At 32.7% G+C, this 25,551-nt stretch overlaps 4 protein-coding genes across 4 annotated transcripts; 3 read left to right on the forward strand and 1 right to left on the reverse strand.

Annotated features, from left to right (window-relative positions):
- Window positions 1-168: 168 nt before the first annotated feature.
- On the reverse strand, window positions 169-6,557 carry LOC110991719. Its single transcript, XM_022257186.2, has 5 exons — window positions 6,423-6,557; window positions 3,969-4,068; window positions 3,036-3,281; window positions 2,113-2,242; window positions 169-1,039 (listed from the first exon to the last, which is right to left on the reverse strand). Exons 1-5 carry the CDS (start codon window positions 6,479-6,481, stop codon window positions 597-599), a joined length of 978 nt encoding a protein of 325 aa, XP_022112878.1. The 5' UTR covers window positions 6,482-6,557; the 3' UTR covers window positions 169-596.
- Window positions 6,558-8,429: 1,872 nt separating this feature from the next.
- LOC123689292 lies at window positions 8,430-10,379 on the forward strand. The gene is made up of 4 exons (XM_045628706.1): window positions 8,430-8,528; window positions 9,085-9,285; window positions 9,913-10,048; window positions 10,282-10,379. The coding sequence occupies exons 1-4, from the start codon at window positions 8,430-8,432 to the stop codon at window positions 10,377-10,379; spliced, it is 534 nt and encodes a 177-aa protein (XP_045484662.1).
- A 562-nt stretch (window positions 10,380-10,941) lies between these two features.
- LOC110991709 lies at window positions 10,942-13,185 on the forward strand. The gene is made up of 4 exons (XM_022257174.2): window positions 10,942-11,095; window positions 11,558-11,779; window positions 12,322-12,451; window positions 12,860-13,185. The coding sequence occupies exons 1-4, from the start codon at window positions 11,009-11,011 to the stop codon at window positions 12,985-12,987; spliced, it is 567 nt and encodes a 188-aa protein (XP_022112866.1). The 5' UTR covers window positions 10,942-11,008; the 3' UTR covers window positions 12,988-13,185.
- Window positions 13,186-13,811: 626 nt separating this feature from the next.
- On the forward strand, window positions 13,812-25,536 carry LOC110991713 (symplekin). The gene is made up of 13 exons (XM_022257179.2): window positions 13,812-14,039; window positions 14,123-14,316; window positions 14,866-15,058; window positions 15,479-15,654; window positions 16,071-17,602; window positions 18,376-18,615; window positions 19,121-19,327; window positions 20,312-20,418; window positions 20,978-21,083; window positions 22,805-22,923; window positions 23,441-23,584; window positions 24,668-24,811; window positions 25,353-25,536. Exons 1-13 carry the CDS (start codon window positions 14,001-14,003, stop codon window positions 25,422-25,424), a joined length of 3,273 nt encoding a protein of 1,090 aa, XP_022112871.2. The 5' UTR covers window positions 13,812-14,000; the 3' UTR covers window positions 25,425-25,536.
- The last annotated feature ends 15 nt before the right edge of the window (window positions 25,537-25,551 follow it).

Genomic DNA, 25,551 nt, shown 5'->3' on the forward strand with positions numbered 1-25,551 from the left:
AAGATATTTTGTTGTTGATATTTTAAACTAAGACAATATTTACCATATTTACTGCATAAATGCCTACTTGAATAAATAAATTATTATTATGTAATTACATAAAATCTCTTTTGCGTTGGACGTGACTAAATTTCCGTCAAAAATGCTGCAAGCAGAAAGAAACAAATGTTTTGCGACGAACACGTTTATTATTTTGCTATTTACAATTTATTTTACAATGTAATAATCTAATGGAAATATTCAGAACTGGAGCGAATAATTTAAAACATAAGGCATTTATTCGTTATTTTTTATTAAAAAGAATGAAATAACAAATTTATATATTCATTAAAATATCATAACACAATCTGACATTTTACTAACTAGAATCTATTAAATTTCAACGAAATAAATTTCTTTACAAATTATTATTTTGATCCTACATTCATAGACTAAGGAGAATAATAGTCAATTTCCACGATATAAATCCAAAATGAGGTTTTATTTTAAATGTAGTACCTACTGGCTTTAACCACAGACGAAACGAAAACATTTCGCTTAAGAATGCTTTTCAAACATTACTTGTCTTGCTTTTACAAAAATAATTTAAGTAATTCTTAAAGCGCTAGCGAATTCGGTCTCGGTCGCCTTACTTCATCCGAATGTCTCAAGTCTCTACTATCTATATCTCCCTCAACTCTATCTCGTCTTAAAAACAGGACGTCACGTGGCTCCAATTGTTCTTGGTTGTAGATAATGGGGCCATCTTTGAAATTCACCTCTTTGTCTTCTGTTTGTTGATCTATCACTTCGGAGAATTCCGAAGGAGTTTGAGGTGATGAGAGGCTGGTAACAGTGGTTCTTTCAGATCTGATTTCCATGTAAGGTGATGTGGGGCATACGCAGGTCCTGCAATGGGCTCCGCCGTGTATATTTGGATTCCACGCTTCCACCTGACTAGTAAATGTAGAGGTCAAGGGCTCTTCAGGGACGATACGCGATTTGAACGCCATTTGCCTGTATTGACTATTGATGGCGATCAAGTTGTAGAACTCGGAACCTGTAACAAATGCAACGCTGATATATATAATTTTAGAGTTACCTTATAACGTAAAAAATTCTTAAGAACAAAATCTTGTCGCTCTTTTAATGAAAATGAGGAGATGATCGAAAATGCTACTTCATCTGTGTGAAATTGTGTTAACGCAGATGTAAAGTTTAAAATCAAATTAATTATTTCATATAATAGAATTGAACTCTATCAGCAGGAGGCATGGTGAAATAAGAGCACATTATGGTGCTATTGAAAGGAAGAAAGTCTAGTCTAAAAATGGTAAAGAGAATCAGTAGGGTGTAATTTTTATTACTTCTTTTTTTAGATTATTATAAGACTGACGCCAGTCATTTTGTAATACATCATAATTACTAGTACACATAATAATGATGTGTTACAATATTTTACATACAGTGTCAATGGCATGTCAAATGTTGCAGTTCCTTACAATTTTCATATAAACAAAAAACTTGGCGATCTAAAAGAGTGGAGGAGAGTCAATTATTTTCGCCCTTGATTTGTAAACTGCAAATTATTATGTAATGCATTAGTATACTTAGTTACAATAAATGTAATTTAATTAAAATTAGTAGAAGGGTCAAAATATGTCTAAAAATAGATTTACCCACTTGTTCATAACAAATTAATTAGCAAAATTTATCTATAGCACATCTATTTTCATCATATAAATATTTAATTTGACGGAAAGAGACAAAGGGAAATTTGTCACGGGTCTAGCTTAAAACGGCTCCAAATTTTTTTCTACATATTTTCATCATCGGCAATTAATGAAAGAAGGTACAATTTTTTGGCTTTAAACAAACCTAACCTTTTTCCATCGTTATTTACGACTTGTGTATCTATGATATCGTCTCAGTCCCCAGTGAATTACATTACGTATTTATTAAGTGTCCGCTAGGTGATAGGTATCGGGTTCGATTCCCGGTCGGAGCGCAAGTTTATTTCTATAAATTTAAGAAACCTAACTTAATATAATTCACTGAGAACTGAAACAATACCATTTACATCGTCATGCGCTTCTTTTAATATTACATACAGTATAAATAATTTATACTTACATACACCGATGAAGAATAATACTTGTACTGGCAGTTTTAAAAAGGTTTTAGCTCCGACTAATATTATGATATCAAAAATCCAGTTCGGTATCATCGTGTAGAAAACAAATTTCAAAACCTTGGGCTTTTTCTGAAATTTTACTTTATTATAATTTTACTTTAAAGGTACATTCCTTGAATCCGCCAATTAACACTATTTAACATAAAAACCTAATGTCCTTTGCTTGCAATGGTCTAGGGTTCTTTTTCTTTTCTCAGCATAACACTTGTTGGTAAACAAGCCTACGCCCAAAAAGGTCAGTCATCGCCCATAGAAACCTACTTTAGGGGGCATGTTGCCGTCCTTTACATGAGTATACTCTTTATTTAAACAAATCCAGTGAAGACACCCATAGTTCGCTTTTTCGCAAAAGAAAGCGTCATTTGAAGCAGACCGTGAAAGACTTCCAGCCATCAAGGTGACTCTTAATGATATTTAACAATTTGATGGCTTCTGATTATTATTATTTTTAACACTTAGCATCCATTTAGGATTCTAATTTCGACTATATTATATATACTATAAGTCGTATTTCGTAATTGGCACCACATTTTACGTAGTCTAGAAATTCTGCAATTGTCTTATTATCTTTTTATTTTAACGTTTGCATAAGTTTTCATGTCGCAGCCAACTGCATTGGCCAGTTTTTTAAATGTTGTAACAAAGTCTGCGGCTGAATATCTTTCAGGACGTTAATTGAACGGCTAATTAAGCTAGTTGACTGCGACTTGCATCTCATACTCGGCTGTCTTTGTTCTGAAAAGTTAATAACTGTGCAAAGCAGCAAGAAACAGTTTATCTAGGATATAAACGCCAGACCTCAAGGTTAAATCTCACAAATAGGCCAGCAAAAGATACTAACTGTATTGATAAAGATACTTACGAAAAAGATAGCGTAAAATCCCGCCAAAATGGTAAAAATATATATGAACTTCAAGATAATCCATATGATTAGATAGATCTTTAACGCCAAAACTATATTTTGGACCACAAAAAGGTCTTCTTCAGTGATTGTTTTGTTAAAACGATCACCAATAACTGTCACCGTTACGCCATCTAGGGCAGAGGCTGTGGTAAATAATTTCGTAAGGCCATACGAATTGACTACAATTAGGATAATCACTAAAATCTGCAATTAAATAAATATATTTTAAAACACCTTTCTGCAATGCTAAGTTTTCAAATAGAGAGTGAAAATAGTATATCCAAAGATGCCCCAATTTCTTTGTATTTCTTGACATTGTATTCCTAGAATACTCACACATTGGTAAGTTTTTTTTTAAATGTAACAGAGGACAAACCAATTACAAGTCATGGGAGCGCTTCAATGACCCACGAGTCACGACGTCATAAATTCTCATGTCAGTATTTGTCTATTATGACTATTATGTCTGTAAACCTAAAGAGGCTATCCTGATGTTCAGTGATTCACTCTCTCACATGGCTTGCAGTAAGACTCAAAGACAGTAAGCTGCTACAATATACGTTTTTATGTAGCATGTACTTAGTCTAAGTATCAATTAGCACGTGTGGTTCACGTGCTAATCGACCCGAATTTGGAGAAAAGACATTTAAGATATAGATAGATATACATAATAGATATTCAAGCCGTTTATTATAGTTGGCCAGTTTTGCACCTCCCCCCTCAGATTTTTTGCTTGTCCGGAGGAGGTGGGATGGGGCTAAACTGTCCACACAAATAGCAGATTTTTTTTTAATTTTATTGTCTTTAATTTTTAATACATTAAAAGTTATAAGAAACGTTTGAGTCATAATTATAATATATTAAAGAAGGATTAATTTTAAGAATACATACCAGACTTAAAATTAAACGAATGTAGATTCCAGTAGAGAGCTTACAGCAACCACAGTACCTACTTAGTTCCGGCCAATTGCAGTTATTTAACCGCAAAACCCTGAAAGATAAATAAATTGTGGTTAAAAATTTACAAAACTACAGTGAGAGTGGGAAGAAAAAAAATATAAAAGTAGCAGATCCCACAGACTGTACATATGTTTTACATACAAAAATTCTCGACTATATATATATATATATATATATATATATATATATATATACCAGCTGTTTATTTGCTAATTAGATAGAATTACCTAGATATAGATTGTGCAATTCACAAAGACGCGCCCCACCAATTTTTGGTTGAGGGGATCGCGGGGTGCGGGGAATTTGCGGGGAGCGTCAGTTGCGAACCGTGAGCAGAGCATTGTAGGGTGCGTGTGTACCGATAACACCCAACACATTGACGGAAGCTTGTACACATATACTGTAAACGGTGATAGTGGGGCGCGTCTTCATGGATTGCACTATCTATACCAACTACGTCATCTGGCGGGATGGTTTGTGAATCTAAACCATGGGTCAAACCATATAGAAGAGTTCAGTGGCATAAATAAGTTAAATATTATTGTAAATTATAAATGTATAAAGCCCTATAATTAATTGGGTGATTAGGTTAATCTCTCTTCTCTCTCTCTCTCTCACCTTGTGGGTGAATTGTGGATGGAACTGGTAATGTATGACGTGGGGATGTTTTGAATTGAGTGAAGTTCGCCATATCTGGCACCTGGGCGATGGGTATATGTCGGAGGAACGCAGGTTTTACTGTGTTCCTAGTTAGGCTAACAGTATTTTTTTATTCAATATTAATAGCTCATTGTATATAATATATTATGTAATAGATCTGAACTTAGAATGTATATTTTTTGTAATAAACATTGAAATAATTAGTTAACTGTGTATCATGTAAACAAAAAATGATTTCTATTTCATATAAGAGTTCAATAAAAAATGTTCGATAAATTAATCCCATGTCGTTTTAATACTATATAACCCACTGATAAGCTGATATAATTTCTGAATGATTATAATAAACCAGAAATGTTATACAATTCGAACATTGCACAAATACAGGCGAGACGACAATCACGGTCATTTACCCCTCAAAGGTGATGAACTCTAAATGAACCTTTCATCTGTTGAGAGCGTTAAATTCGCCAATAAAATGCATAATATGCAGAAATATTTTTACGTAAGCACAAGGGACGGGGGGCAGGTTCTTTGATTTTCTTATTTTGTGCTTACGTCAACAGTAACTCTTTACACAAATAACCCACAACTTGACTACGCTTAAAAGAAAAAATGCTTCTTATGCTTCGAGGAAAATACAAATAATTAGTACGTTTATGTACTATTATTTTTGAGAGCTTTGCTTCCTTTTGCTGACAACAGGATCGGGGAGGAGTTACGTCATACTTCGATGGCCCCAAAGGTGTTTAATCAAGGTTCAATTCCTGCCGAAATATCATCACTATAATCTGCTCCCAGTAGGGTCTTCCCTGAGATATACGCCCTCCAACTATTAAAAAATAAAGTGTACCCTTCCCACAAGGCACCCAATAAAAATGGGGCACCCATTTTAGGGGGGTGCCTAGCTGCGATAACTACCCTTTATGGCGTCCAGCGTCCCCAATTTATATAGATTTATAAAAGTACAACAAACAAGTGCAAATATAATTATTTACTGGTTAAAGTAGAATCTATAACTTCTAACTAATAAAATTAGACCGATTGCTGATATTATCTTTAGTAATCACGACATGATGTCAGCAACCGAATTGGTAGAGTTGGTGTTTGACTAATTTCCATAGTACAACGTCTAAAGAAACATACATAGAGTAAAAACGATGATTGGGATTGTTTTATTTATTTAAATCAGTAAACCTTTGTTAAATGTTATTATTTTCTTAAGTTAATATATAATAAACATTTAAATCCCATTATCATCATCAATCAAGCGATATTGAATTACGAAAACAAATTTTAGATTTTTCAGGCGATTTGAAATAACTTCTCATCTAATATTTTACCCAAAAATCTTCAAATGCTAAGAAAACTCCATGTCATCCCCCAAAACATTTTTTTAATGATAATTGACGGACGAACAAAAATTATGGGGTGTGGAAAAAAATTTAATTTTGCTTCTTTTAATACAATGGGCCCAATCAATCCTAAATATTATGTTATCCGTATAAATAAGTAACAAACAAAAAGTAGAAAAGTTCTTCACAACGCGCGTAAAGCGTACTGTATCTTGTATTTATATGATTATCCACAGCTTATGAAAAGTATCATACAAACATATATATATATATATATATATTTTAATTTACTTGTTAGTGCACTAATAAAAAACTACAAAGATTTTGTACTCTTAACATTAAGATTATTGTCAGCAGTCTAATCGCGTACCTTATAACAGAGTCCATCATTTTTCGTATAACTTTCACTATGCAAGCCAATCGATTCATATTTCACATTTAAAGCATGTTTACTATAAACAATTGCGTTCGACATCTGTCTCCATACAATTTCAACTGATATCATTCACACCGTATCTTATCACACCGCAAATACGCGTATTTTGGTTATCAATTTCAATTTCCTATTTCGTGAAGGATATTTTAATTCTCATGCAATAAGATAATATGCTGACATTAAATCCCGCGTATATCCGCCTAGATGTTTTTCAATATTCAAAGGAACTCAGCCAATTTCACTGCATGTATATGCATTATATAACATAAAAACATAAAAATTGATATATTAGAACTAGCTTTATATCTTAAGTAAACGTTTAGAGCTTAACGATTTTTATAACTCCTAAAATTTTTTACATGTCATTTAAAAAGTGATGTTCGAGTAAAAATAGTATTTTAGTATTTGAAATTTCGAGGCTATAAACTAAATTAGGTATTATTGTACCTCAAGTAGGTACATTGTAAATCGTCGACGTACCTAGCATCGAGGTTATACCAAAGTTAGGCGGCCCATACGTGTACAATAATATTGAATCCCCTCTTTGAATCCAAACGTTTGTTACATATCCATCGCACTGTCTTTGCCCCGCTTAACCAATACCAGTACCCCTCAGACGCAACACCGCAATAAAAGGAGTTGGACTACATATATCAGGATCTTTGAACGGATACTTTACATCAGGCCGGTCAATTCTCAAGTAGTATAAAGTATATATGTAATATAGATAATTGTCGTGCACCTAATATTGGACTCACTTAATTGCATATTTAGTTAAGTTATTAATTATTGTATTAATTTAATTTTGTTTTTTTTTTGGATTCACCACTGCCCCTCAGTTCGTTCAATAATATTTAGATAATAATTTCATGAGAGAAACGTGTGACGACGTTATAGCTGCAGCCATGCTAGTGATTTTGTTGATAAAGGGAAAAAAATAAAACCTGTTACACAGTACAAATAATACATATTGCAAAATAAAAATTATGCTTTCTCAAAATTCTGTCCAATCATTGCGCAATTTTATAATTTTCAGTATTGTAGATCTATGAGCCGTCCTAGACGGCGCCACTAGATCAGATGTGGCATATCAGTTCATGTCAACAACTCTATGACATTTCGATTTTTATAATATTTTGCAAATATAAACATATCTGAACGATTTTATAGCAAATTATGTATAATCCATAAATAAGAGCGTTAGAGGTGAGAAGTAAGAACATATTATATATTTCATAATTAACATCGACATATACATCACACATTTAATAAATTTGTTCATACCCCGTTCTTGCTCGGCCGTAACAAGCGGAGTTCTAAAACAAACTGAACATAATATACTGTACTGAACTCACCGGAGTCGAGAGTGAAATATAAAAATACTTTTTTATCCATATGTAGTTTTAGTTACCATAACAATTCCTTCTTAGTTGCTTTGGTAGACTTGGTTAGTAAACAAAACAATCCTAGGAGAGCATACCAACGGTAGTTCTTTGTGATTAACACATTCAAGATATCATTGGTGCTATGCCTAACATCAAGAAACATGATCGGCATAAAACGGTCAGTTTAGGTCTCGGCAAACATACCTACAGAACCGAGGTTCAAAAGCAATAAAAACTTGTATAACGTTACGTTGTTATACTGAATAAGTGTATTCAACCTGAATAAAAGAGGCCCACAAGAAAAATGACTGACAAGCCGCCTTGAACAGAATATCTCCGAGTTCTGAGCTACGTGCAGACTTCCGGGCCAGAATATCTGTGGAGGCTTACGTTTTTCTTCCTCGCTCCAGATCAGATTCCATCGAATCGAATACAATTGATTTGTTACTCAAAATTGAACTGCCATCTATACTAGTTTTTTATAATTATTTAATAACAAATTACAATTATATCTTTCCGTAAATATATTATATCTAATTCACTTTGCTTTTCAGTGATGTGTCTCAACGTGGAAATAGTACTTCCAACAGTTAAGAAATTTTTACTTCTTTATCCCTTAAAAATTGGCTGCATTCTTACATATTTCTTGACAATGGTTAGTATTTTATATCTCGTACAATTTAATACGATCCATACATCCAACGAACGCCTAATCAAAAATATTTGTTTACAAATGGCTTCATCTATTAGTGACCATGTCGGGAAAAAATATTATAGATCTGCAGTTGCGGTGCCATGCATCACAGCGTTTATTAAGGATTATAGTGCGTCTATAAATAAAACCGAAAATAATGAACCATACTTTTGAATTTGAGAGAAATGAGTGCGTGCGTTTGTAACACGGCTGTATACGAATGGAATAGTATTTTTAATACAGTTGCTCAAAAAGTGGCGTATTGCAGGCACGTATAGCGTTCGGGATGTGGGCTGTTACACACTCGTGCTTTTTCTTTGCCTTTCCCGCACTTGTAATGAAATATACTATTCTATGCGCGCAATAAGCACGTCCACGCAGGCAAACATCATGAGGAAACCACCATGTCTTATACCCAAAAATCGTGTGCATGTGTCACACGGATTCGATCCGAGGGCAGGACCCATATAGAGTTAAACCACTGTATTATTATTATTACTTTTGAATTAAATTTCAGGTTCGCTCTGTTTTCTGCGTGCTTTTCTTCATGACTGCATTATTAGAGCTGGTTGTAGGGAAACCATTTCCAATTAGGCCAATATTCGTTGACATAGAAATTACTGCATACTACACAATGTACTTTTCTTTCGTAATTTTGTTGCTTACGGAATTTGTATTGATGGTGTTTACTATACATTTGGGTGTAGGATCTTTTACCGTAAGTTTTTGATGTGTATTGACTATTGAGTATAAGATATAGGTTTAAAAACTGTTTTACTTTTTAAAAAAAATCACAATTGAAATACAACATAATCCCTGACTGAAAAACAGCTACAAACAAAAACATTTTTATACATAATACTTTAACTCTTTATTCTGAGCAAGTGTCTCAAGTCTAATGTTTTATTGAATTTGAAATATTGTATTGATATGAATGATGATAAATATTGAATTTTGGTGTAAGTTTACTGTTCTATATTATGAAACCTAGTGGGTGGGCGGTTAGTGCCCCAGATAGAGGGCTCCAAAGGGGATTCAAATGACCAACTCTGACAACTTATAGTTCAAAGTAATCTATTAAGTAATGGTGATGATTAATTTAAAAAAAACGATTTAGTTAAGCACCTTTTGGGTGCAATATTATTCTTATATCTTATATTGTGTTAGAACGTATTACTTCGTTTTAGAACAGATAGGTTGTATGTTCAACTTTATAAATAAGTTTTATGTACAACTTAACTCTGTCTGGTCTGATAGTATTCTATGAAAGTAGACTGAAGCAATCCTATTGCAATATGGTGGGCGACATTATACCCGCCCACCTTTAAATGCTTTACAATTTCAGGGTGACTTGTGTTGTTTAAAGCAATATTTAATATGCCGTATTATAACTTGGGTATCCGAAGTTGTGTTCTTACCTGTTGTATGCTTCACGAACAAACCTCTCATTGGCTGGTATTTAGGAATTATGTTTTTCGTTGGTGAGTTAATTATAACAATTATTATTTGTGAAATAACATATTATGGGGCATGGGGTCCACACAATGTTTATAATTTAATATTTAAGTATATAATTAGGTGATCCTTGATTTTAAACTTAAACTCAAACTCAAAATAACTTTAGTCATATAGGTAAACAAGTAAACTTGTTATTAATTCTATAAAGTTTAGGGAAATATCAAATTTGCTACGTTAAACGCTTTTTTTATTTCAGTTATAGAATTCTACTTCTTTATAATAGTCTATAGCTATTATTATACTTTAGCTGAAGACAAAGAGTTTGAAGAGGGCTCCTACAAAATACGTGATTGAGGGTAACTTTTTAATAAATTTGCTTTGATTTTAACTAATTTGACTTTGTACGCAATGTACTGTGGACAAAATAACGAAAATTAACTTGAATTTTGGTGTAAGTTTATTGCTCTATATTTTTTTCGTGGGTGATTTGCGTTGGAATTGTAGAGGGTTAGTGGCCCAGATAAGGGTTCCAAAGGGGGTTCAAATGACCAACGCTGCTTATTATAATGTTAATTTATTTTGATGGTAAAATATATTTTTCAAAGTAATTAATGGCGATGATCAATTTAAATACTCACGTTGTTAAGCCCCTTTTGGGTAACCTTGCTTAAGTATTTTATTTGAAATATATTTTTTATTAATAGGTACAAGTGCAAAGTAAAATTTGTACTTAATTTTTTTTCTACTTTATTTTGGAAGTGTAATATTAACTATATTTATTTTTGGTTCGAAAGCTCGAATAAAAATACCGGTTCTAAAAAATAATAATAATTCCATTGCAAGTCATAACAGTCAATCGATAAAAATATCCTACGAAAAATATGTTCGAGGCTTATCATATCCTGATAACGATACCTTGATAATGCACACAAATAGGTTATGTGAACTATGCTCGACGAGTCATAGACGTCTAATAGTGTAAAATGGGGTTTATGCTGCCGACTTTTAAGAAATGTTTGTGTTGTGTGTCACTGAGAACAGGCTCATTTTTGATTGGTTATGTTTCAGCTGTAAGTATATTTTGTATACTACATATTTAGAATCATTTATCAGGATCCCTTTCTTAAACCGTTTCAATAGATTTGAATCTTAAAACGGTCTTAGAATCGTTTATCTAACTAACTAACCCACTTTAACAATCTAGTAAACATTTAATTCAATTCTCCCTGGGCTAAATCGTAACTTTGACGGTTTTCCTTATATCGTTAAATTAGTTAAATAATCGGTATTTTTATAATTGAGTTGAACTGTATAGATGTCTAAAGTAAAGTTGTCCTTCGTCCTTCCTTGTAAGGAAAGAGGGTACTTTATAGCAAGTGCCCATGGCCGAATACCTTAACATCTAGCCTTCTATACCCCGTTGTATATAATTAATTGGAGAAGCCAGTTTTACGAACAGTTCACAGAATAGGATGCATTTAGTAATGCATTTTTATTAAATTAAAATATGTATAACTCATCTGTTTTTGCAGGTGTTCTCCACATTGGCTTTAACTCTGATTTCTTTATCACTATACAAAGTTGTATGTTACGTTGATCATACTATAAATGATACAATAACGGAGACGACAGTAGAAAAGCCAGAAGATGTCCATGAAGTGGCTACCAGCTTATATATTGCACATGCTTATCTTATAATTGTGTTTCTATACAATTTATTAATAAGTCTACTACTCATCGTTGGTTTGCATAAGGTACGTTTTTTATACCTATAAAATATATCATTGCCCTAAAGAAAGCTAAGCTTAAGAAGCCGGCAACGCACTCGCGAGCCCTCTGGCATTAAGAGTGACCATGAGCGGTATCACTTAACATCAGGTAAGCCTCCTGCCCATTTGCCCCCTGTTCTATATAAAAATCCCAAAGGCCGGCAACGGACCCAATAATACAGAGGGTAATATAATATAATAATTATGGGATGCAGTAGCTGTAACATCTGTCCTGTAGGCTCGTTGCCCTCCTATGTTATAAATAAAAAGCCAACTAAAAGATCATATTCTAAGTGATATATCAACCAACATTATGTTACATGGTTAATAATCTTATATTATATAAGTAGCTACGAATGCTCAAGTCGTTACTAAGAAATCTATCTACACATGCGTAAATATTATGAACTTGGTGTTATGGTTGCAGCTCCTTACAAACATTGTATTTAACAAAAATTTCTTTCTGTCGTTCATAAGTGTACATTGTGTTATCCATATGAATAAACGATTTTGACTTTACATTTCAGGCAAATACGAAATATATGCGAGACTATTTCAAAGCTGGGCTGTTTCTACTTCTATTGGCGCTGGCTACCGTCGTCTTGTCCACCGTGTTCTTGCACTTTATTGTCACAATTGCATTATTAAAGTGGAGTGGTAAGCACGAATCTGATAGATTTCAAAACGTCTCTTTTTTCTATTGAGTAAATTCCATGATTTCGTGGTACAATTAATTTAGCAAATGGCTTCCGCTGGCCATTTCTTAACTTTTTTTTAAATCGCTAAATTTATTTATTCAATTATTTAGACCAACGTCTTTTGTGCCACGCCTTGGTCTTAATAAAATTCTATACATTACATATGTATCCTACTTTAGAGTTAAAAAAATGCGATTAAGCAAAAACTTTTGAATCTAACAGCTTAATCAAAAGTTAAAAAAATATATATAAAGTATGAGTCGAATGTTGTATTAACAAAATTATAAGGATGGAAGTCAAATATGTACTCAATAATTGAATAACCTGCTACTCACTGAAATATAATATAAACATTTGTTTTTTACAGTTATAGTTCTCTACTGCCTCATAATGGTACGAAGTCATTATCTAGAACTTGAAGAAGCAAATAAACCACCAGTGATCGAAATGGAAAGTCTCTACAATCCACCGAGAGCGTCTCATTTGTATGCGTGAAGAACATTAGCTCATAATAACGATATAAAAACATTAGTCTGATTTACTATAATAGTCTTTGTTCTAATATGAAATAAATTAAAAAATATATTTCTTTCCTTGTCGGCTTCATGAAACCACTTAGTCGAATTTGATTAGTTGTAGTACTTGTTGACTATGAGATAAATTTAGTATTCATGCAGTTCCAGGTCGAAAAGGCGGGTTAATGAAATAAAGCACATACCTACTTGCGTCTAATAAATATATTAAAAACCACTTATGCCAAATAATTGTTCACTAGATTATATTGAATTTATATTACATTTCTGTATTGAGAAGCCATGACTAGTCGATATATTATTATTTAAATGTTTCTTTTACTCCATTAGAAACGTTTTGTAAATTTTCATAATATTCTGTAAATTTGTCTACATTATAAAGAACAGATTTTTAAGTAGGAATTTAAAGTAACGTAATATAATTATTTTTTTTTAAATTTGTTTTTTTTTTTATTATAATATTATACAGTTAAATACTTCTACTAAAACTATGAGAAGTTTTCAATGTGAAACCCTCATCTCTGACGTCGTATGTTCGATCCCCGGCGCTGTACCAATGGATTTTGTTTCATCTATTCTTTTGATCTTACTAAAAAACATATTATATAAACATAACAACACCTCTATGTGTTTTATAATAACTTTATTCTAAAAACTCTAATGAGGCTTTTGCGATATGTGATGTTCTGTGGCTTGCAACCGATTCCTGAACGATCCTGACGAACCTGACGATCGTCAATGACATATGACAACCGTCAGTTACCATCAATAGTGAGAACTTGGAAAGTTAATGTCAATTGTCAATTGCCAAAATCCAAAAGCAGTGGATGCTCAAACGCGTTTTATTTTTTTAGAATTAAATGAATACCTACTATAATTGTGGAAACGCTGTTTATGTTTAAACAATAACAAACATTGTATGTATCTTTAAAAGAAAAATGTGTTTTGAGTAAATTGATAAAATATCAAGCAACAATGTCAAAACCAATCACTAATATAAACGCTGAAAAACAGGTTCGTTATTGTAAATTATTTGTGATCTTACGATTAAATTGGTTTTATTTGAAAATGCTTTTTATTTCCCTGTACCTTTACAGCTAATACAATGGATAAACGAGGCAGGGATGTCAGACGGTGGTAAAAGGGCAGGTTTTTTGCGAAGGATCGTGGAAGTGCTCACGCATCAGCTCTCTGCCATGATACCTATGTATATGGAAAATGTATTAAGTTTTGTAAATGATAAGTCTACAGACATACGAAAAATTGTAATAGGCTTTATTGAAGAGTTAAGGTTAGTTGCTCCCTTATCTTATTTAAACTGTGTACGGACTTTTAGCATTAAAAAAAACTGCCACAATGTGAGCTAGAGAGCCAAGTTTTGTGCAAGTTTTAAAATATTGGCACTAAAGTTAAAATTAAGAACCATTAAGTATAAACTATGATTCCAGTACATCAAAATCTAATATGATTGACAGTTGGGAGTCATATGTGGCACTAAGTCTTATCTTTGAAATGTTTTTGTTATGCTTATTATCCATGCCATAACAATCTTGTATAATATACCAAAACAGTCAAGGTTCACTCATACAATATTTTATGTCACTATTTATATAGAATATCGTGTTGAATAGAAAATGTATTAATAAATATTAATTGTAGTGGACAGAAAATAATGTTACTACAAGTACTTACTTAAATAATGTAGTAATTAGTCAGAACATTTATTTAAACCCTTACTGACCATAATTGCTTAAAAACACTGGATATGTCAATGTTGAAGTTTTTCTTAAATATATTAAGTGAAGAAGATTTAATAGAAAAGTCTAACCTGGATTTTCAGCACAAACTTTCCTTATACCTTGCCAAAAGTCATCAGCCAATTGCAATTATTAGTTATTGACACTGTTGTGGCTGTACAGAAGAGAGCTATACAAGCTGCCGGTGTCATTTACAAAAATGTACTCACATGGATAAGTAAGGACGAAAGTGTAGCAGAAATGAAGCATGTTTGGGAACACATAACTAAGACAAAGGTAATCAAATTAACTTTATTTTAACTAAATTTGTCATGGTAAATGTAAATATAATAATAGAAATTACACAAGGTTATCACAATAGATCACATTAAATATTAATGAAAGAAAAATAATGTTGAATTGATTTTGCTTGTCTTTAATTAATACAAAATTACTAAGTAATATAGATGACATTTTTTGCAATGAGAGTTTTTGAGTCCCAGTGAGGAAGTGGTATGTTTTTATTTCTACATTTATGGGTTTAAATTTTAATACATATTCAAAGTATGCATATTGTAATGTTCTGTATACAAAAGTATGTTAATGTTATGAATATTAAATGTATAATTATATTCAAAAATATAAAACTCAATGAATCAATTTATAATTTTTTATTTGCATGTAAGTATTTGTTTTATAATATAATATATGTTCCAGTTACAAATTCTAAATATGATAGATAGTGAAAATGAAGGTATAAGAACACATGCAATCAAATTTCTCGAGGAGGTAGTGTTATTGCAGACTGCTAACAATAGCTCTGATTTTAGTATTGATAATATACCAAATACATTAACATTTATCAACCATGCGGCTTTAGAAGAAGAAGCTGAGTAAGTTTATAACTGAGATCTTTAATGGAAGCAGTGTTGGTCTAGTGGCATAAGAACTCTCAGCGGAGGTCATGTGTGAACCAATGGATTTTTTTTTTATCAACACTTTTTCATGTGGAAAACACTTTAACGAAATCGTCTGCGACCACGACATCTGTTCTTTTATGTATCTGATCGTGATAATATGTTATTATTAGCAATTAGATGAGCAGCCTTTTGTGCCCAACACACGCCGTCGAATTTACTATAAAAGCGTGTTAAATGACAAGACACCATCGACTAGAAAGTCCCTTGTTCCATTGGTCATCCTACGATCTCGGGGAAGATAGTCGCATGATGAACTATGAAGCCAACACTGCTTATAAAAAAAACAATAAAAATCTATAAATTTAAAAAGATTATATTTTTCTTTTCAGACATATATTTGAATTATTGATCAAATTTCACAATTCCCAGCATATATCAAGTGTTAACTTAATGGCCTGTATGGCTACACTTATATCATTGGCAAAGTTTAGACCAAAATATTTAGCAAGAGTAATCCACGCATTAGGAGATTTACACACAACATTGCCCCCTACACTATCACAATCACAAGTCAATTCTGTGCGAAAACATCTTAAAATCCAATTAATAAATTTAGTAAAGCATACATCATCAAATGAAATGATTCCAGCACTAATGCAACTGCTCTCAGATATTGGAATGACTCAACAGGAGATTAATAAAGTCATACCAAAAGAAAAGAGACATAAACGTGTATTGGCTTTAGCAACCGATTCTAAAAATGGTGATTCACCAGCAAAAAAGACTCGTCTGGATTCACCTCCAAATAGCCAAGAAAGCGATAGCAATAGTAACAGCCGAACGGGATTTGACGATGACAGCATTCAAACTGCGAAAACCAACCTCGTTAATGAAGACTCACTCTTCGATGGGCTTAATAATTTGGACAATGTTTTGAACCTTGTTATGTCAACCCTCCTTAACAATTTACCAAACGAAATGCCTAGCAACTTCATCAACATCTACCAACCTATACCTAATGCTGGTACAAAGACACATATTCGTAGCTTAGCCAAAATGATGCACTCAGTCGTAAAAGGTGAATCAGAAATTCCCCTACCCGATCCAACGATAGTTACAAAAATACCTTTGCTATCTGAAGATGATGAAAAAATTACTCTGAAGAACGCAGTGGCGAAATTACAAGAAACAACAAAAGATCGTCAAGTCGAAAACGCTGTCTCCAAACTTATGGAGGAAAAACGGCAGGAGTACTTGAAAGAAGAAGAAAGGAAGGCAAAAGAGAAAGAGAAACAGGTGCTTCCACAGATACCGGCCGTTCCAAAATTGAAGCAAAAAGTGAAATTACTAAAGCTGCAGGAGATAACACGACCGATACCAAAAGAGATCAAAGAACGATTGATGCTTCAGGCGGTGAAACGCATTCTGAACGCAGAAAAAGAAGCAGCGATCGGCGGCGCTGCACAAATCCGAGCGAAGTTTATAACGATTTTCGCATCAAGCTATACACCAGAAATTCGGGATTTAGTTCTAAACTACGTGTTGGAAGATCCAATCAACCGAATCGACTTGGCTTTAGCCTGGTTGTATGAGGAATACGCTTATATGCAGGGCTTCAATCGCCACCCAGTGACGTTACAGAAGGTTAACGAAAAGCCCGACCAGAATTATAACCAATTGCTTTGCGCAATGATCACTCAGATCTGTGAAAGGGGAGATCCGTTGATGGAGAATAGCAAGGAAGTGTTGTTAAGGAGGATTTATTGTGAGGCGCCAGTAATAACTCCGGAAGCGCTGGATTATTTGAAGCATTTGGTGGTTGAAGAGAAATCGTTATTAGCGCTTGAATTGCTTGAAGAGTTGTGTACGATGCGACCGCCTAGAGCGCACAAATATATTCCAGCGTTAGTTTCGCAGGCGTGTAAGTTTATTTTACTTAAATAACCATATAAAAATACGCATGAAAATATCATAATATTATTATTGTTTTTTTTATAATTGTTGTCAACATTAAATTAATTTATCTAACAAAATTAATTGTATCTCTAATATAATTAAATTATGATTATTAAATTAATCTTAAGGTATGTCCTAAAACTATGATTTTAAGCTATTGCATTGGTTTTGCGGGCGTTGAATGCGGCGACTGAATCAAGAAATTCCGTAACGAAAATAAAAAACTAACACGATGTCGTAATATAGGTACGCCCAATACTCGTTAAAGTGAGACGGACTATATAGCGTTAGTCTGAGTCTGGTAGAATGGTAGATTTAATTAATATCTTATATAATTAATTATTATAATCGCATAAGTTGATAAGAAATGCTTTACTGCGGCAGTGCCCGAGTTTTTTTTTATTTAAATTTTTTACTTACGTATTAAGTGCGGTGGTGGTTTTTGTATGGATATATTCAAATAAAGGATTTTGTTTGAATCTGGGTAACAACTGACTTTAATGGTTTAAAATATGAGATTATAAATAACATAGAATTGCGGGTAGTGCAAAGCTAACAAAAGATAACTTGGCTTATCTAAGGGATCACAATTTTATTGACTTGATTGGACTATATCGGAAACGAGATTGTTAAAATACAAGTTAAAAGTGTGGTTAAAAACTAAAGAACTCATATTGGTGTGACGATGGTTGACATTTTGTTTACGGTTCAAATTATTTACTAAAATATTTTTTGCAGTGAACGAAGTCCAGGAAATCCGCGACATAGCAATAAAATCAACAGTTAAAATATTCAAAAATGGCTCAGATGCGGTCAAGAAAGTGATAGAAAAGCATTCTTTGTTATATTTGGGTTTTATTGCCCTCGATAACCCACCCACAGAATTGATGAGTTCTAGGCATAATATCAGGGTGTGGTCTGATGACTTATACAAGATATGCTTGAATTTGGTAATGGCTCTATTTATGGAAAACGATGGTGAGTGATTCATCTAATGTGTAGGATTATTTTTAATAAAAAAAAATTTAAAAAAAAATGTGTATGTACTTATGTGCATAAAAGTTCTTTGGCGTAACAAAAAAATGTTGTTTAACAATAGAAAAATACATTACAATAATACATTGAAAGTTTTATTTTAACATATTATCTAGATAATAATGTTTATTTTAATATCGCAAACTAAAATATTGATTATGGCTAACTTCAGGGTGTCGGTTTTTTCGTCATAATTTTCATCTAATGCGCCAAAATAAGTGTAACTTCAACTCGAAATAGTAAAATTTCATAGAAATTCATTTAATTTTTGTAAGAAGTAAAAGATATAAAACCGACAAATAGTGGTTAAGAATGAAATATTTGACATGCGGAACCTATATAGATTTGTTTTCTACACTCTAATTCTAGAATATTCCATGGAAACAAAAAGTCCCTAATAGTAAAGAAATGTAGTAGATACAGTCCTACAAATACAATTTTATTTCAGACTTTATAATAGACGTGGCTCGTGTCTATGGTTGCGCGGGTTCGGAGGCCAAGCGTTGTGTTCTTAGGGCCATTGAGGGTCCATTAAGGGCCGTAGCGGCATCGGCCCCTGGGACGGTCCCGCCGGCTTTTCAAATACTCCTACAGGATTGTCCACGTGGGGCTGAGACGCTTTTGACGAGACTGGTCCATATACTTACAGATAAAGGTAAAAATGTTTGATTGTGTGAAATGGGACATGGGGCAGATAGTAACGAGCTAATAATTTATCTTACTCTAAAATAAAATAGTTTTTGTTTCGTCTGAAATAGAAGTAGGAATAATTTGTTTATTATCAATTTAATACAATGTTTCTTAAATTATTTGCTATAAAGAGGTATTTTTTTCTTTAAAATTGGACATATAAATATATAATATAAATAAAGTAACTAAGGGCCTGTTTCACAATGTCCGGATAAGTTCCAAATAAGCCATTTGTTACTTATTGGTATGATAAATATACGTCATGAAATTCGAAGTATCTTATTTGGAACTTTTATCTTTCGAATAATTTATGTGTTGCATAGCTATTTGGCACTTTATCTATACATTGTGAAACAGGCCCTAAGAATCTTATTTTAATATGTAGGTATTTTAACTGGGTTATTAAAGCCGCGTTTTCGTTGTTCTAATGACTTGCAAACAAGTTGCAAGTTGCAGGCAATTAGGTTCAAACTTGTACGCACAACATTTAAGTCAGCTCATTTGCACAAAAGTTACCTTGCGCTTGTAACTTATGTGCAAATAAGCAGCGCTCGAGCGAAGTGTCCGAAGCATTACCTTGAAAAAATAAAATTAGTGCTAAGTGGGTTACAGAGAAAACAATAATATTTATATTTTATTTGAATATTTACCACAGAACGCCTTATACTCCTGATAAACACTGTAAAACTAGGAGTATGCCACTAGAAACGTATATGCAAGCTGCAAGACGAACAACATCTTGATTCCAATTAAAATCACTTGCACACAAGTGTGACGTCACTCTTGCATGTACTTGCATAATGGAAACGCGGCTTAAACTTCTTCTGTTCATTATCACAGTTTTATTAGCGTTTTGAATGAACAAAAGTCTTCGATAGAACCTTCGTCAATAAATAAACAACGCAAAAATAAAAAATAAAATCAATATATAATTGTTTAACAAATTTAGCGCCTCCAACCCCGGAACTTGTGTCTCGTGTTCGCGAGCTGTACGCCACTCGAGTGTCGGATGTCCGTTTCCTGATTCCTATACTTAACGGATTGTCTAAACGGGAGGTATGTAAATAGTTTCAATTTTTTTTTAAATTTATTTTATAAATGATCTTAAATAGTAGAAGTTGGTGTGGTGGAAACACAAACTGGACACAGTAATGATGAGAAATAAATAATATAAAAGTTATTGAAAAGAGAAGGAAGAAGCTTTATTTGTTCTCTTGCCAAAACGCGGTGAGTAAATATTTTAGACAGCTGGAAGACCTTGTCTTTGATTTTTAATTCCGTAGAATTCTGACAGCTATGTATGTAGAATATGTGAACTTAACATTTAAATTACATTAAAATCTTACACTATGAAAAGAAAGATGTACTAACTTAAATGAATAAAGACTTATTATTATTATTAAATTAAGATTAAAAGACCATCTATTGAGTGATCCCAATCTACGGAAATGAAAGTTCATCCAAGTTATACCAAGTTTTTTTTTTTTTTCAAATTGTAGCGTTAGCATATTAGTGTTCTCATGTAAGTGACTAATGTCTTTTATGAGAATAAATATCTTTAAATCTAAGATACTGTAGAAGATATAACTAATTTAGATTTTGAAATTAATTTTAGATCCTCGCAGCTCTACCGAAGCTTGTCAAACTGAACCCAAATGTCGTTAAGGAAGTGTTCAACAAACTACTGGGCTTACAGAATCCAAATAATGAAGTTTTACCAGGTAATAAATATTAACCATTTAATTTTATATATATTTGATAGGTGTGCATTTTTTTAAACACAGCCTATTTTATTTTAGCATAGTAGTTTTTTATTCTAGGTCTTAACATATAATTATCAAATCAATGTATTGTAAAAACTATTTTAAAAGAATAGCTATGGAGTTTCCTGCGCAATCTTTTCCATATGAAACTTTTGGCAGCTAGGGTACTTTTTGAAATATTTTTAACTTGAAATTTGATTTTGAAGGCCCTTTTATAATAGGTCTAATTTCAATAAATTATTTGACTTTCTTAATTTCATTTAAAAGAATCTAAAAATGCCTCAACAGTTGTTCATGGATTTTAGTCCTTAAGTGACAAACAAAAAATTAACATCAAATCAAAATAATTTCGAATTGACCAAAAAAATTGGAATCAGTATGGGTTGAATTAAAAAAAAATACATTTATAATCATTTTGCAGAATATACGGAAATTATCTGTAAGTAATTCTCTTATACATATTGTGGGTATGGGACGGTGCACTTTTAGTAAAATAATTAGAAAAATATATGTTCAACGGAAAAGTTTTCATAAATTTCGTTTCCTGTATGTTTCCACACCATAGCCGCCTCTAGTGTTGTTAAAGAAAGTACACTAAATTTAACATTATATAGGAGGCTTATAAATTATGTAATTGATTATGAAATATGATATTTTTACAGTTCCAAATGTGTCCAAAATCTTAAAATGGTTTAACTAAACTTTTCCTAATGCCGAATTATTATTTAACAGTGCCTTAAAAAATAGTTAAATTAATTTGAGTTTGTTTTGGGGTAATCTAACATTTAAGTTTAAATATTGCACTATCACCGAATGTAATAGAAAACTGTCACCGACTTTTCCTCAGTTTTCAATATGTCATTAAATACTTTTTGATGGTTGGCACGCATAAGAATTTTCGTATAAATATTGGTACAGACAACAAAAAATTGCATTATAATCTTTTATTAGTCTATGGTAAAACTATCGTTGTGGTTTTTTTTCGAAGTTAATTTACTACACGCACAAATCAACCTGGCACCTGATTTGGCGATAATGACACTTGGCGAGGTGTCTACTTTTGTCTTTCGGCGTGTACTTAATCTATCAATAATTTTATTTTACAGTATAGTATAATCTAAATCACGATATGTTTGGAAACCACGGTCGTCTATATTAATGAATATTAAAAAACAATAGCAGTCTTGTTTAAAAGCGCGACAAATTTACTTACTTACTTACTTTTTATGTTGATTCACCTTAGGATATCTATTAACTCACTGGGTCCATTTATTGTTCATTATTATTATTCCATTTATTATTACGGACCTTCCCCATAGTCATAGCAAATGAAGTAATTTTACTTTGGCATAACATTGTCATATCAAACAGCGCCAATAGTGGTGATATTTTGAAATTTTCTTATAATTTACTATTATCAGAAAATATATTTTAAATGAGCTAATTCTAGAATCTATGATTTTTACTCACAAAGGCTTATATTTAAAACATAAGATGAAAAGCATTTGATTATGATTTCTCTCATCCAATCAGAGACGCGATCCATGATTCCGCTTGGCCAATCACAAACGCTAATCTTTCTGTCTTTTTACATTTTCACTGGTTTTCTTTTTTGTTTGTTGTGTTTGGGTATTTTCGATATTAAATAGTGTAAAATTAATACATATTGGTATTTTTAGTTACTCCCGAGGAGCTTCTAGTCGCCCTGCACCTGATTGATCCGAGTAAGGCAGACCTGAAGTTTATCATCAAGGCGACCGGACTGTGTTTTGCCGAAAAACAAATTTATACACAAGACGTAAGTTATTTTCTATAATAAAGTTCGCAAAAGGTAGTGCGACTTTACATAAGTTACAATCTATCCTTAACACTAATTATGGCTTTTAAGTAATATACTAAATTAATTTTGATATGTTTTTATTATTTTAGGGTTGGTGATTATTCAATAACTTTATTATTACTTATATTTCTTTAGTTTTTCCCTTACTAGGGTTGTCTGGTAGAGATCGCTTGTTTAGCGAAAAAGTCATTACATTCCTAATTATTTTGATGTATTTGTTTTTCTATAAATATAAAATAATAAATAATTTGCTACAATATTAGTGAACTTAAACTAAGGTAATGTTAACAGTCTGTGCTCTATAATATTTTGACACTATGTTTGTGTGTCTGACATATCGCACTTGCATGCAATCACTACGCTAGTTTTGGTATCTCAAAAGTTTTAGTTCTCTTAATTCTCTTTGTTCTCTTCTCGTTTCTGTATCAAGAGACAAGTAATGTTGGTTGATACATAATTTTAAATATTTTTCCAGGTGGTATCAGCAGTTCTACAGCGGCTGGCGGAAGAGCAGGACACCCCAGTTCTGATGATGAGGAGTGTCCTCCAGGCCCTCACTTTATACCCCAACCTTGGACCACTGGCCTTGAATATACTGCAGCTGCTTATTGATAGAGAGGTGAGTAATAAAAGTGACGATATAGCCATTTCTATTTCTAGGACTTAAATATAGAAATTGTGGAAAAAGGTGGTACCATTGCTCCAACCTAAAGTGGAATTTGGCCTTCAATACTGCCGACAACCATGACGCAAGTGGGGGAATGAGAGCATCCTTGCGTCTAAAACAAGAGATGCTGATGCACTGGGGCACTGGATCCGACCTCCCATATTATTATTGACCGCGAATTGATGGCTCATCAATGAACGGTGGTACATCGCGTGTCGGACGGACAAGACCGCTGTACTCTGAGTTTTCATAAGTGATATTCGCCACCGAAATTTGAACCATTTGATAATAAATAACATGCTACGTATTTTTTGTGTTTTTACTTACTCAAGTGAACTGATACAATTTTTTTTTTATTTTTTTTTATAGCACCACTGCCTAATAATTCAAGCTTTAAAAAAATGCTATCTTTACTTATGCGTTTTTTTACTATTTTTGATTAAAAGGGACTCGCCCTAACACCACTTTTAATGTAGAGCAATGCACTTAATGTATGTACTCATATGTATAGACTTGTATTGAAATTGAAAAATATGCCCGGCCAAAAAGGTTTGTAATCTCTGACATGTCAAAAAATGACATCTGTCAGAATTTTACGTTAAAAATTAAAGTATAGTTAAGGATTGATCGCGAGCCCCACATAATGCCGCCAAGCATTCACCTAAAGTATGCGTTAGCCCTCATGGGCGAAGGTCGACCTTAGTGGCCAGAATAACTTCGTTAGCGTGTTTCAGGGTATGACGTCATCACAGTGATTTGTAAGCTTTGCGCTTGTGGTTTTTTTTAAGTTAATAATTTATAATACAACGTTTAGTTAGTAACAATTTATACAAATTTAATTATGTATGATAATTGACTTAATTGATATGATTCTGACTAATAATGTAAAATCTAAACTAAGATAAATTTGCGCGCCACTGTGTGTGGCAGAATATGCGAACGACTGACAATTGTACCACCTTGACATTTTATACCATATTCGTGCAATGAATAAATTATTATTATTATTAAAAAAACAATATCAATGTCTGTCAGGTATGGACGAACAAAGTCGCGTGGGAGGGTTGGGTGAAGTGCTGTGAGCGATTGGGTACTGCCGCGACGCGGGTGTTAGCAGCATTACCTGCGCGTGCGCTGCCTTCCTTACCGCCGCATTTGGCGCGTCTACTCGAACCACAGGTATGGATCTCCTTCTGATCTTTTGTGTAAGGCAAACGGTTGGAGGCTCATCTGATGTTAAATGATGTGCCCATGGGCGCTATGTCAGAGGACTCTCGAGTGCGTTGACGGCCTTTTAAATTTAATTAAACTTAATATTATATACTTATATTATATATATATAAATTAATTAACTTAAACGCAACCTAATAAGTAAGTACATCAACATAAGCCTTCTGCATTTTTTAAATGGTGCGTTTAATGATAGGCCATGCACAATCATCAACCCGTTTCACAATTCCTCAAAAATTACTTAATTTGTGAAAATATACAAAAAATCCAGCTAGATTTACTAAGTGTTATATATATATTACTTATGTATAAAAAGTATTAACAAGAAAACACAGTAATCATCTATCTCTTTTTATCAAAGCGTAAACACAATTTGACAGAAAGAGACGAAAGTACTTTACAAATAATGGAATTGTAGTTTTGATTGTATTTTATTTATAATTTCTAATACATAGAAGTTAAAATTAATTTATATATAATCTGTTTGCAGGATGTAGCACCGAAGTTTCCACCTCAGCCAGTGCCGAATCCTTTAGAACCTTTGCCGCCAGGGATGGAATGATAGGCAAAAAAATACTGACTTAGATTATGAACTAATTTTGAGACAAAAATATCTATCGTATTCCCTTTCTAACATTAGCTACTAGAAAGAGAGGGTTGTATAAAATGATATGCGAAATTTCTTGTTT

This window comes from Pieris rapae, chromosome 6 (assembly GCF_905147795.1).
Source record: "Pieris rapae chromosome 6, ilPieRapa1.1, whole genome shotgun sequence".
Lineage (NCBI taxonomy): Eukaryota > Metazoa > Arthropoda > Insecta > Lepidoptera > Pieridae > Pieris > Pieris rapae.